Source organism: Phyllostomus discolor, chromosome 13, assembly GCF_004126475.2.
Source record: "Phyllostomus discolor isolate MPI-MPIP mPhyDis1 chromosome 13, mPhyDis1.pri.v3, whole genome shotgun sequence".
Classification (NCBI taxonomy): Eukaryota; Metazoa; Chordata; class Mammalia; order Chiroptera; family Phyllostomidae; genus Phyllostomus; species Phyllostomus discolor.
The window spans coordinates 40404226-40417372 of NC_040915.2; the positions used below are offsets into that span (position 1 = coordinate 40404226).

General features: G+C 67.2%; 1 protein-coding gene across 1 annotated transcript; it reads right to left on the reverse strand.

Moving 5' to 3' along the window:
• Positions 1 to 9463, reverse strand: MAFK (MAF bZIP transcription factor K). The gene is made up of 3 exons (XM_028528395.2): positions 9249 to 9463; positions 1533 to 1612; positions 1 to 1177 (listed from the first exon to the last, which is right to left on the reverse strand). The coding sequence occupies exons 2-3, from the start codon at positions 1566 to 1568 to the stop codon at positions 758 to 760; spliced, it is 456 nt and encodes a 151-aa protein (XP_028384196.1). The 5' UTR covers positions 1569 to 1612; positions 9249 to 9463; the 3' UTR covers positions 1 to 757.
• Positions 9464 to 13147: the final 3684 nt, after the last annotated feature.

The window sequence follows — 13147 nt, forward strand, 5'->3', positions numbered from 1 at the left end:
CGGGACCGGAACGGCCCCCTTCCCCTCCAACCCCAGGGCTCCCACCCTGGCCCTTTGGCTCCACTCTCCAGGGCTCTGCAGGGGCGGCAAGGCCAGACCGCTGGGAGCCAGGGACCCCCCTCCTCACCCCGACACACGCTGACAATTCGCGACATGCAGGCAGCTCCCCACATGGGCTCCACGGGCCCCCCCCCCCAGGGACGGCCTGGGACGAGCCGCTCCTCCAAGGCCCCGGCGCGGCCAGTGTTCGGTGGGCACCACCGCCCCCCGCCCCCGCACTGGCACAGGGCTCTGGCTAAGGCTGAAGCAGAGTGGCGGCGTGTGTGGACACCGGGGACAGACGGCTGCTCCTGGGGCCCCAGGGCTCAGTCGGGCCACGGGCAGGCGGACAGATGCTCGAGGGATGGAAGACACAGGACCACACGGCCGGCGGCCTCCTGGGGGCCTTCCCCCCACACATCCCGACTCCCGGGGGACGGAGGCCCCTGAGAGCAGAGCCGGGGGGGGGGGGGCGGGCGAGCCCCGAGGAGGACCGGTTTGCGTGCGTGTGTGCGTGGGTGCGTGTGGGGAGGCGTGTGGCGCACAGCTTCACGGGACCCTGCTCTTCGCCCGGCACCCACAGCCGCCCCGTGGGAGCTCCCCCCCGCAGTCTGCACGTGGACCCTCGGAGGCTGGGGGGCCTGTCCCCACGGACCCTCTGACGAGCCCAGGGACGTGCCCAGCGCCCGCCCCCGCCCCCGGGCGCCCGCCCCCGGCACTAGGAGGCGGCCGAGAAGGGCACGGAGGGGGACTTGACGATGGTGATGACGCTGGTGGTGGCCACCTTGGAGGGCGCCACGGGCCCGCGGGCCACGGTCCGCGCGAAGGTCTGCAGGGCCTCATACTTGGCGCGCAGGGCGTCCAGCTCCAGCCGCATGCTGGCGTTCTCCGCCGCCAGCTTCTCCACCTCCCGCTGCAGCTCCACCCGCTGCCGCTCCAGCTCCTCCTTCTGCGTCACCCGCTTGATGCGGCAGCTGGCGGCGTAGCCCCGGTTCTTGAGCGTGCGGCGCCGCTGCTTGAGCCGCACCACCTCCTCCTTGGACAGGCCCCGCAGGTGCTGGTTCAGCTCCCGCACCGACATGGACACCAGCTCATCGTCGCTGAGCACCGGGGCGTTCTCGCCCGCCTCCTTCTTGACCTGCGGGCCGGCCGGGGCGCCGCGTCAGCACCGGGCCCCGGGCCACGGCCGGGGCCACGCGTCAGACCACGGCCCAGGGCACAGCCAGCCTCAGCAGCGGAGAGGGACCGTGGACCCAGGCCGAGGGCCCAGCTGCCTGCCCGCACCCGGACGAGGGGCCTGCCCACCACCCTCCACCCAGAAGCCACCTTCCCGGGCTCGGGGCCCCTGTCTCTGTCCCCACCTCTCCCAGCGACACTCCCTCCAGCCCACGGCCCCCACCCTCCTGCGGGTGACCAGGCTGCCTTCCTCCCACTCGGAGGGTGGCCCGGGGAGGGGGGACGGGACCCGGTCCACCCCCTCCCGCCCCGCTCACCTTGAATGCCTTGTTCGGTTTGGGATTCGTCGTCATAACCCGGGCACGGTCACCAGGACGGAGCCGCTCAGAAGTCGTAGCTGGAAGAGCGCACGGGCGAGCGGGGTCAGCCGGGCTGCGACCGGGCGGCCATGCTGCCCCGCCGAGGCTCCCGGCAGGCGCGGCTCACCCTCTTGTGCCGTCGCAGCACCTGAGGGTCCCGGGGGGGCCCCTGCCCTCCCTGAGGGGCTCCCTCGGGGCGGGCATCCTGGCCGGGCCTGGGGCCATGCCAGGAGCACGGCCAGCCTCGCCCCGCCACCCCAGCAACTGCCCGCAGAGCAGCCAGGCCCACCCATCGGAGTGCCCCCTCCCCTGCCCTCCCCAGTCAAGAGCGCCAGCCCCAGGGGGACGCCAGGCCCCGGACACGGGCTCCCTGCTGCCCCCCCGGAGGGATGCACGGAGCAGGGGCTCTCCGGGGTCGGCCGCCCCTGGCGCTGGAGGAGCCACCGGCCCCGGGCAGCACCTGCCTTGGGTAGAGCCCCGAGACCCCCCGAGAGCCCCCGGCCCAGCCCCGCCCCTCTGGCCCACCTCTGCCAAGGGCCCCGCTGCCGCGGTGACATCACGGCCCCACCTGGGCGGCCCCCACCAGTGGCCTGGGAGCCCGCGGGAGGGGCGGCCGCCACCTGAAGAGCTCACTGCTCGTCTGGCGGAGCCGTCCCCGCCGCCCGCCCGCCTGCCCGCCTGCCCGCCCTCCCCGTGTGCGCGTCTGCATTGTGTCACACATTCTGATCATTCACGAAAAAGCCAGCCAAGCATCCCAAGCACGATTCCCCTCTGATAGTTGCCATGGAGACCTTGGGAGGTAGCCAACCTCCGATGGTCGTCATGGAAACAGAGAAGCCCACAGCAACAATGGCTTTGGGCCAATGGGGCAGACTTCACAGGTTGTGGGACAGTCACCGAGCCCCCGTGCCCCCTCTGCCCGGGGTCAGAGGACACGCACAGCAGGCTGACGGCTGGCGGGGTCACCGGCGCACAGCCCGGGGCCCAGCCGACACCCCTGACCACAGACGAGGCGACCTGGGCTGGAGACCCCACTCGGGGAGGGTCCTCGGGCCCCAGAGGCGGAGCCCCACCACAGCCTCCACCCCCATCCAGACTCCGACGGAGGGGATGCCACCCCCCACCCCCTCGAGTGGTGGCACATTGGGCCCGAGGCGACGGCCCAGTGTGGGGGGGGGGTCCTGGCAAGGAGCTGGGAGCTGCTTCCCACAGCAGCTTGGCCCTTAGCATCTGGGGTGGCCCACGGGCCCGGCCCACCCTGCAGGGCTGCGGTCCCAGCCGCACGGGAGAGGGGAGAGCCGGCGGGGCCCCGAGGAGCACTTCCACGCTGCGCACGGAAGGGCGGCGGCGCCCGGCGGCTCCTCTCCCGGCCGGCCGCGCGTCAGCGCACCGGGCCTGGAGGCGCCGGGCATAGCTGTGCGCTGAGTCACCAGCTGTTTACAGAGCAAAAGCTCACATTCCCACAGACCGGCCCCGCCCGCCGGTGGGGGGAAAGGAAGGCGGGAGGGCTGGCCCTGAGCAGACCCCTTGCAGACAGACGCACGGGGGACGGCTGGGTCAGGGCCAGCTCAGCCAGCACAGGGGCCTGGGGCAGAGTGCGGGGCGGGGGCACTGAAGTCCCAGACGGCCGCTGCACGACCCCGCTGGGGCTCGGGAGGGACGCTCGGCCTCAGCACGTGCGGGCTCGGCCCTGCCCCTCCGAGTGGGGCTGGGCCCCCCCTCAAGGAGCCTCAGCAGAGGCCGCAGAGAGGCCTGGGGTCCTCCCGACCTGGGGTCCGACCGCAGGACCTGGCTGCGGTTCTCAGGTCGCCTGCTTGACGGGCGACGAGCGGCCAGGGGAGCGAATGTGAGCAGACGCTCAGGGGGCAGCCGCCACCTCTAACTGAGCTCTGGAAGAGGGGGTCAAACCCCTTCTCCTGCATCTCCACCTCCTCTTCGGAAAGGGGAGGGGCCCCGGGGCCTGCCCAGCTTCCAGCGCCTCGGCTGGGCAGAGAGCCGGCAGGGGAAGAGACCCCGGTGGGGGCTGCACCCCGTCCCCCTGAGCCTGGGGGGCCAGGGCCAACAGGGAGCCCGTCAGGAGCAGACCTGGGCCCCGCCCACTTCCTGGGACCCGCCCTGCCCAGTCCGACACCCAGGAGGCCTTGGCGTCCTTGCCCCCACCCCAGCACCTGGCGGGCTGCCCCCGAGTCAGGGCCGCGGTGCCCAGCACCCAGCGACGGCACACGGGAGACGGACGGCACCCTGCCGTCCGGGAGGTCTGGAGTGCGCCCCACGAGCGTGAGCGTCTGCGACGCAGCCACGTGAGAACTGCCGTCCTGGCCCTGGCCGGGCAGTCGGCTGGCCCTGGACACCAAAAGGTGGCCGCCCCGGTCTCTGGTCAGGGCGCACACCTGGGCCGCAGGTCCCATCCCCAGCCAGCACGCAGGGAAGGCAGTCGACCGGTGTTTCCCTCGCACCTCAGTGTCCGTCTGTCTCTCCCTCCCTGACAGCGATAAACACGCCCCCGGGTGAGGGCCACACAAGAACCACCGCCCTGAACCAGGTGCCGGCAGACCATGGGCCTCGGCGCGCCCGCCCGGTGTGCAGGCAGAGCTGCTCGGGACTCGGGGCCCAGCTGGGCGGAGACGCAGCCTTGGGCGGCCTGGCAGCTGTGACGCCCGCTGCCCCGGCCCCACAGCCCCACACCAGCACTACCGGTCACTCACCGCACCGGTCAGCACCAAAGGTGCCCTCCGGCAGCTCCCCGTGAGGCACCCCAGGCACTAGCCCTCATCCATCACAGATCAAAGCTCAAACCACGCAGGGAGTCCCCAGGCCGGGCGGGTCCCCACTGCCACTGTGGGGACCGCTCCTCCGCCTGGGGACAGTCCCACGCTCACCTCCCGCGGCCCCGGCGACACTGCTGGCCCACAAAGTGTGCGGTCCACACCCACCACTCGGACACTCGGTGGGACCACTGCCCCCACCGCAGACGCTGCTTTCCAACCGGACGCCCGAACCCCCCTTGGCCGTGCGTCCGAGCACCGCGACCAGGGGAGCTCACTTCCTCTGCCGGGAGCAGTCCCGCCGGCGGGGGGGGGCCACCCCGCCACGGCAGTTTGGGGTGCATTAGGGTCCGGCGTCCCTCCCCTTCCAGCCCCGTAAGAGCAGGACAGGGCTGCCCTGCCCGAGAACGGCCCGGGATTCTGTCCCGGGCGTCCTGGAGGGCAGGGAGCCCAGCTTCCAAGTCCAGGACCGCCCTTCCCGGAGGCAGGTGGGCTGCGGCCCCGGCTCTCGGACCCTCCACTCCCAGCAAACGCGGGCTGCTTGCCCACTGCCTCGACTGGGCTCCCCCGGGGCAGTTCACAGCCCTGGCCTTCCAGCTGGCGCTGGGCTGGACCTGGCTTCGGGGCCCATCAGTAAAGCCAGCCAGGGGTGGCGACCCCGCCCAAACAGCCCTGGGTCTAGATAACCTAGCAGAAAAGGGAGTTTTAGAGTTTCAAAGGCTCTGTTTCAGGTTTTAGTTACTTATTTTTAAAGAGAGGGGAAGGGAGGGAGAGAAACCTCATCACGGATGGGTTGCCTCTCATGTGCGCCCCGACTGGGGGCCAGAGCACAACCCAGACAGGTGCCCTGACGGACAGGTGCCCTGACGGGGAACTGAACCCGCGACCTCTAGGTTCATGGGGCGACGCCCAATGCACTGAGCCACACCAGGCAGGGCTCAAAGACCCTACTTCTTACCTAGACGTCACAGCCAGGCGCCCAGCCTAGAGTGAGCCTCGGGGACAGGAAGCGGAGCCCGGCGCTCAGCTTGGGGGGCACTCGGCTTGGGGGGCACTCGGCTTGGGGGGCACCCAGCTTGGGGGGCACTCGGCTTGGGGGGCACCCAGCTTAGAGGGCACCCGGCTTGGGGGGCACTCAAGAAAGCTGCTCCCGTCCTGCGTGAGCAGAGAAGGCGGCTGCCTCGGACCACCGAGGCGGGGCCAGCCCTCCCAGCCCACCTGACGGAGACCAGCGCCCCGTCCTGAGGTCCTCGCAGGTCTCAGGACACGGTCCTGGACAAGGGCAGGGACGGCAGGGACGGCAGGGGCGGCAGGGGCAGCAGGGAAGCGGTTGCTTCCCAGGGGAGCAAGCAGTAGCTGCCTCACCCTGACCACCCTGGTGTGGCCACCTCTGCCCAAGGGGGGCCAGGGGCCTTTCTGCAAGGGACCCAGCACCAAAGGCCCCTCCTGGGGCCACGACACCCCAAGCACAGCGGGGCCCACACGGTGAGCACGAGGTGCCCGGCCGCCGGCGGCTCCCAGAGCCAGGAGGGCTCCCCACACCCTGCCCACGCTGGACACAGCCAGCTCCCCTCGCCCTGGGGTGCACCCCACAGAGCCTCGCTGGGCACCCCACCAGCCCGGCCTACACCCAGCTTGTAGGCTGGCCCTGGCTGGGTGCCCTCCGGCAAGACGTGACTGTCTGCCGGGCCTGGAGGACGTCTGGTCACCTTGCCTGTGCCGGTCGGGGGAGCTGTGTCATCCCGGCTCCGTCCAGCAGAGGTGACTCAGCCAGCGGTGGCTGACGGCCGGCTGAGCGCCACGCCCCCGGCTGGCTGTGCCCCGGACCCTGGCTCCCACCGCCCAGCTTCAGCCAGGCCCGCTCCCCTGGCACCTCTGGGTGGGCCTCCAGGCTCCCCTGCGGGCTTCCATCCTCTCCCCAGCCCACCCCACGCAGCCCAGGGCTTCAGCCGGCTCAAGCTCCCCACACAGCCAGGGCGCCCCCCAGGCCACCTGATGGACCTCACCCCTGCCCTCCTCCTGTGTCTCCAGCTCAGGGGACAGCCCCAGAAACTGCCCCCAAGGCCTCTCCTCTCCTCACGTGTCCACTCCCCGGCCCTGGCCGGCTGGCCGCGGCCCAGTGTCCCCGCTGCAGCCTGGCAGCTCCGTTCCCACTAGGCGCGCCCCCTGCTGCAGCCCCGACTCTGACCCAGGCACCCGAATGCCACCCTCACAGGCAGGCAGAGGGGCACCCACACCTGCTCAGCATCCTTCCAAAGCCCCCCCACCCTGGCCACCTGTCGCATTCCAGGCCTCCCCCAAATGGCTTCTTAGAGCACCCCCAAATCTGCACTGGCTCCCACCCTTCTCCCCCATCACCCCCTGCCTGCCCTCCCCCACCCTGGGCCTCACCAGGAAGCCCCCCCTCCCCCAGTACAGAGAGCCCTGCCCAAGGGCCTGTCAATGTCATGGTCCTCCCATCCAAGGCCTGCCTCCCGGCCTGGGGGCAGGGGGGGCACTCACACCACACCTGCCCCCCACCCCAGGCAGGGGAAAGGTTTGCTACATGCGGGCATGTGTCCGCCCTGCCCTGCAGGGAGGGGGCGTGAGGTGGCGTCCCCCCCTCAGGCCCTGGCACCCAGACGGGCAGCTCGGAAGAGCGGGCGGGCGGCTGCAGCTGCCCCAACCCGGCCACCACCGGCCAGGACAGGCAACCCAGGCTGGGCTCCCTCATCTCATGGGGGGGGGTGTGTTTGCATGTGTGTGTGAATGACTGCGGGTGTGTGAGTGGCTGTGCGAGTGGGTGACTGGGAGTGCATGAGTGGCTGTGTGTGAGCCTGCGTGCCCTGGGTAATCCGGGGTTCACCCCTACCTGCCCTGAAACTCTACGGTTTTCAGATGACACTTTCAACTTCCTGAAACTGCAGGAAAGAGGAAGCACGACCAGTGTGTGATTATGAAAAGCAAAAGTAAACATCAGAGGGAGCCGCACACCTTCCACTGGGGGGAGCGGGGGGCCGTGCAGGGAGGGTGAGTCACTGTTTACTGCGCTGAGGAGCGGCCCAGCTGGCCGGGGCTGCACTTCCCGTGTGGACCGGACCGAAATCCAGCAAGTCCACTCCAGAAACCTTTAGACTCAGGAGCAGCCAGGCCGCGGGAGAGAGGCTGTAAACAAACCCGCCGGTGGCTGCCGCGGGAGCCTCGCAGAGGAGCAGGCGCAGCTTCAGACAAAGGATGGCACCCGGGGCCTCGGGCGGGAGCTGCGAGCCCCCAGCCCAGCAAGAGCCCACTCCCCACGGCCTCGATTCCACTCTCATCTGAGCAGCCACCTGGAAAGTGGGCAGCCCCGGGCATGGAAGCGGCCCCCTCGCAGTCCAGCTGTGCTGGAGCACAAAGCAAACGCTCCTGGGAGGAGCCACGCTCGGTGCTTCAGTGTCTGAATGCTTTATTTTAAACGAGAGTCTAGCTTTCAGTTATACAACAGATCCCCTCTGCCAGGCTCCATCCAACTCTGAACATTCCTGCTGGGTTACCTGGGCAGGGAAGTGCGTAAAGCTCCTCAGCTACCCACAGTGCAACAGGTGGCAAGTGTGTCCTGCCCGCCGTCCACTTCCCAGACCCCTCCCACTGGCTCAGAGTAACTTTCCCACAGCTCCCGCCCCCTGAGGACCCCGGGCGCGGAGCCGCAGCTCCAGAAGCCGCATTCCTGCACGGATGCACTCCGTCAGAACACCTGAGCCGTGAGCGCCAACGGCTCAGCCTCATCCATGCCGGCCGAAGTCTGGGCGGCAGTCGGGCAGTCGAGACACAAGCGTGGGAAACCCACTGACTCCACCATCCTGTTGGGCTGGGCGTGCGCCTGGGCAGAGAGGGTGGCTGCGTCAGGGCCAGTTGCTGAATGAACTGTCAGGCAAAAGCTCCCATTTGTGCTTGGCCAGAAGGGCCGTGTGAAAGGTAAACAGGGGCCTAATCATTAACCCGGGAGAGCCTGCAACTCCCAGCAACCCCCAGTGGAACCGCCCTGCCCTGGGCAGTTGTCAAAGGGTGACGACTCCACAAGTGCGGGAGAATCCTACCGGAGGCAGGGCAAGGCGTTTGCTCCTAGGAGTCACACACTTCCCCGGCCCACCCCAGCCCGTTCGAGGGTCCTGAGAAGGTGCGTAAAAGGATAAACCGACACAGCCCCTGTGTCCTAAACTCGGCACAATCTCAGAAGAACCCGCATTTAAATTTAAAAGAGAACTCACTCACAGATGAGGAAAATGAGCCGGGCCGAGGGGCTTGGGGGAAGTGACACGCGTGCCCAGTCCTCCTCCCCACCCAAACCTGCCCCACCAAGGCCTCCCTCCGGGGAAGCCCTGGCAGGCTCGCGGCTCAGAACGGGACCTCGATCCCCAAGTCCCCAGCTCCTTCCCTCCCCACCCCGAACGGTGTAGACCCCGCCGCGGGCACGGTGGGAAGGGGTCGCAGGGCCGGCAGACAGCACGCGGAGCCGCAGAGGCGCCCGAGTAGCTAAGGCGGAGTAGCCCAGCGCGACCACGCGCTCCCGCACGTGGTGGATTATTTTCGCCCCCGCCTTCCCGCCTAGCAGTCGGTCGCCGGAGGCTAAATGCAGACAGGTGGGGAGGGATGGGGAGTCGAGACGAGCGGGAACTCCCGCCCCGCCCTCCCGGCTGCCCAACAAGGGGCGGAGGGGGGGGGGCGCGCTCCCCAGCCCTGAAAACGAAGGCGACCCGGTCTACGCGCCCCGACCAGGCGCCCCGCCCGCGCGACGCTCCCGGGCAGCACACCTGACGGCAGGTGCGCGGGCTCGGCGTGGGGCTCGGGGTCCCGCCCCACTTCGCCAAGAGCCCCCCGCGGCCCAGACTCAGCGGCGGGCCGCCCCCCACCGCGCCCCCCGCCCGCCAGGCCCCGCCCGACGGCCCCGCACCTGGCGTCGCGCGGGGGCCGCGAGCGCGCGGCGGCTCCTCGCGGGCACGCGCTCTCCTCCGGCTCGCGTTCTCTCTCGCGCTCCCCCTGGGCCGCCGCCTCCGCCTCCGCCGCGCGCTCGAGCTCCGACTTCGCGAAGAACAACAAGTCCTCCCCGCCGCCCGCAGCCAGCGCGCCGCCCGCCCGGCTCCCCAGCATCTGACACCGCTTCCGGGATCGGCGTCGCGCGCGTCGCGAAGCCCCGCCCACCTGACGTCACCGCCCCGCCCACCCGGACCGCCCCGCCCACCATAGGCCCCTCCCTGTTCCTCACGCGTGCAGCCCTCGGGTCCCGCTCCGGGTGCCCCGTCTGCCTCGGGACCGACGCGCGTGGAGCCCGCCGTGTTCGCCCCAGCAGATCCCGCAGATTCGCGGCCGTGGGAGCCGCTCGGCCGGCCCACCGTTCCTCCAGCTCCCGCCCGCACAGGGCGGACAGAATGCACCTGCGCTGCAGGTGGGGCGTCCCGAGAGTATCTGTGATACCCGGGCGGGCCCCACCACACGTCCCCCGTGCCATCCCGCCGTCCCCAGGGCTGGCCTCGGGACAGTGCTGCAGACATTGCAGCCAGGTCGCAGGGTCCCGAGGTTTTCGCAAGAAGAGACGGGCGGGACGTGTGCGGGGGCACGCAGACCTCCCGGCCTTGCCGCCTGGTCCCCCTGCACACGAGGAAAGGGCTCCTGGCGGCCCCTCCTGAGGGACACCCATCGGTCTCCTGATGTCCCAGTTTTGACCAACGAGTGGGTAGAGACAAGGATTGTCTTCTGGAGGAGTGCCAACCATGTGACGTGGTGGTAAATGGCTTTGAGGCAGGCAAGCTTCAGGATCCACGGCTCGGAGGTCTTGCGCCCCCGCTGGTGGTGGTCCCGGGAAAACCCCCGCGAGGGCGGCCCGGGCGAGTGGGGCAGGCTCCCCCGCGTGGTAGGACAAAACTGGCAAGGTGGCCCATCCGAAGTGGCATGGTCTGACCTGCTCAGCACGGGGAGCAGCCGGCGCCCCTTGAGGGTTTCTCGGAGGCAAGGAGTTGCCCCCAGGAGGCTCCCTGTCTGAGTCTCGAATGGAGGGAACCGCCAAGGCTGGGGGTGGGGGAGGCAGGTGTCCCACAGACGCAGGGCCTCCACCAGGGGACCCAGGTCTCTGGTGCCTTTGGGTGAGTCCTGGGAAACACACAGGGGACAGTGCCAGGAAGTCTGTGGGCCTTGTGTGTGCAGTCAGCCCTGCAGCGTGGCCTGGCCCATGGGGGGCAGCTGGGCTTCTGGCTGCAGAGGCTCCACGGCCTGCGGGCCCACCAGGGCCTGGGGGTGTTGCCCCATCTCTCCAGGCTGTGGTCTCCCCTGGGACTGGAAGGGGGTTCCCTTTCTCCCACCACCCACTTCCCAGCCCCTCCCTGCGGACCCCCCAGTCATGGGCACAGTCCAGTCTCTCCCCAGGCCCTCAGTTTCCCAACTTGACTGCAGTCTGTCCACGTTGAGCTCCGTGGCGAAGAGTGAGGTCTAAGGATTCTCCTTCGGCCCTGAAAGCAGGGCACCAGGAGGTCAGAAGCAGGCGGAGGGAGGAGACGGTCACCGTGCTGGGGCAGGGGGGTGGGGGGGGCTTTTCATTTCTCCTCTCAGGGTCTCGGTTTCCTCAACTTTAAGAGGAGCCTGATGGAACCGAACGCAGGTGCAGCCTTTAGTGAATGAAAACGGGGCCAAGGGACAGTAAGCACTGGGAAAGGTGAAGTTGGGTCCACAGCTCACCCACACACTACACACCAGGATCAGACACTCCGACTGAGGCAGGGATGTAGTGTTCTTCTTTCAAACCGTTTGTTTATTGATTTTAAAGAGAAAGAGAGCCCTGGCTGGTGTAGCTCAGTGGTTTGAGCGCGGGCTGCGAACCAAAGTGTTGCAGGTTCGATTCCCAGTCAGGGCACATGCCTGGGTTGCAGGCCATGGCCCCCAGCAACCGCACATTGACCTCTCTCTCTCTCTCTCTCTCTCTTTCTTCCTCCCTGCCTTCCCTCTCTTAAAATAAATAAATAAAATCTTAAAAAAAGAGAGAGAAAGAGAGAGAGAAAGAGAGAGAGAAAGAGAGAGCGAGCGAGCTCTATCTGTTGTTCCACTCACTGGTTGCCTCCTGTCTGTGCCCTGACGGGGTCAGACCCCCAGCCTCGGTGCGCAGGGAGATGCTCTCACCCACCGAGTTGCACAGCCAGGGCAGGGAGTGAGCATGGTCAGAGAGAAACTGCTACGTGACAAAAAAGTTCTAGAAATGGACAGCAGCGAGGGTCGCCCCAAAACATGAATGTACTTAGGGCACAAAAGTGGTTAAAATGGTTAATTTCCTGTTGTGTAGAATGCTGACAGAAAAAAAAATAGATTTAAAAAAATTAGGCTATTGGAAGAAAACATGAATGACTTCCTTTAAAACGTGGAGTGGGAAAAGGCTTTTCTAATCATAATTAAGAATCCAGACACCATAAAAAAAAAGGCCCCAGAAGCACCAGAGCACCAGCAGCCAAGAGAACACAGAGCGCGTCCCAGGGACGGCCCCCGTCCCGGGGGGCTCCCTCCCCCCTGCGCCAGGGACTTCTAGAAATAGGAAAGGAAAAGACAAATAAAAGGAGCGAGGCGATGCTATGAATAGATGATTCACGGAGAGGGAACGCTGCACGCCAAACGTGGGGACAGATGGCCATAATAAGAGAAACGCACATGAAAATGACATTGCAGTCCCTTCCCCGTCTTATCAGGATCCCCAAATGGGGCCACATCCTGTGACGGCTGGGCTGGGGAAGGACCCTGCAGGCTGTGTGGGTGGGGGCCGGCGGGACGGGGCAGCTTCTTCCCGACGCCGGCTGCACCCGACTTGTTCACGCCGAGAAACTGTGTCAGAAACACCTGCCCACCAGTGCGATGGGGGTGTGCCAGGCTTATCACTGTGGCGTCAGCCGTGATGACAGGCGGGAAACCGCCGAGTCGTCACTGTTAAGAGCCCAGCTGAATACACCGTGGGACATCGTGGGGTGAGGTGCTGTGCAGCCGGGAGAGGGGACACAGCGGGTCCCTGAGCTGGGCGTGGAGCACGTTGGGTGCCGTGCGTGCCGGCAGGCGCGGGTCCCAGGCGTGACGTACTCCGTGCGCAAGGAGGGAGAAGTTCACCACACATCTGAGCCTGAGCAGTTTCCTCCGTGGCCAGCAACCGTCAGCCTGCCCAGGCTGACCCTTACGGCCGTGGGGTGCCCATTCCAGCTCCCTGGTGCCGGGAAAGCTGTGCCTGTGCTCAGCTCTCATGGGGGAAGCGCTTTGTAAAATGCAGCCCGCTCTCAAATGAAACCAGGGCCCTCTTGCTGTTACTATTGCTGTATCCATTTAGTTACTCCTGAGTAAGGAAGTTAGGAAGTTGATTTCCATTCACAATTTGAGAGGAATCAGGTCGAGATCGCTGAAGAAAATGCTGTCCCCCGTCCCTTCCACGTTCCTGGGACAGCAGCCGCATCGTCCCTGCAGAGTGACTCCCCCCACCCCCCTCGAGGTCCCTGCTGCCCTTGGTCCATGGCAGAGGGCCAGTCTATGGCCACTGTCTCGGCCTGACATTCAAGGGACAGCCTGGTGCTGGGGTCCAGGCAGGAGCCAGGAACCCAGGTAACGGGAAGGTCCTTGCTCACAGCCACAGGGGCTCACCTCACCTGGCCAGCCCGACCAGGTCTGGGAGAAAGTCCAAGGGTTTCAGGAGCTCTGTGCCGGGAACCAGACGAAGACTAGAGACATCTTTTTTTTTTTTTTTTTTTTTTTAAGATTTTTATTTCTTTTTAGGGAGGGTAAAAGGGAAAAGGAGAGGGAGAGAAACATCAGTGTGTGGTTGCCTCTCGCACGCCCCCT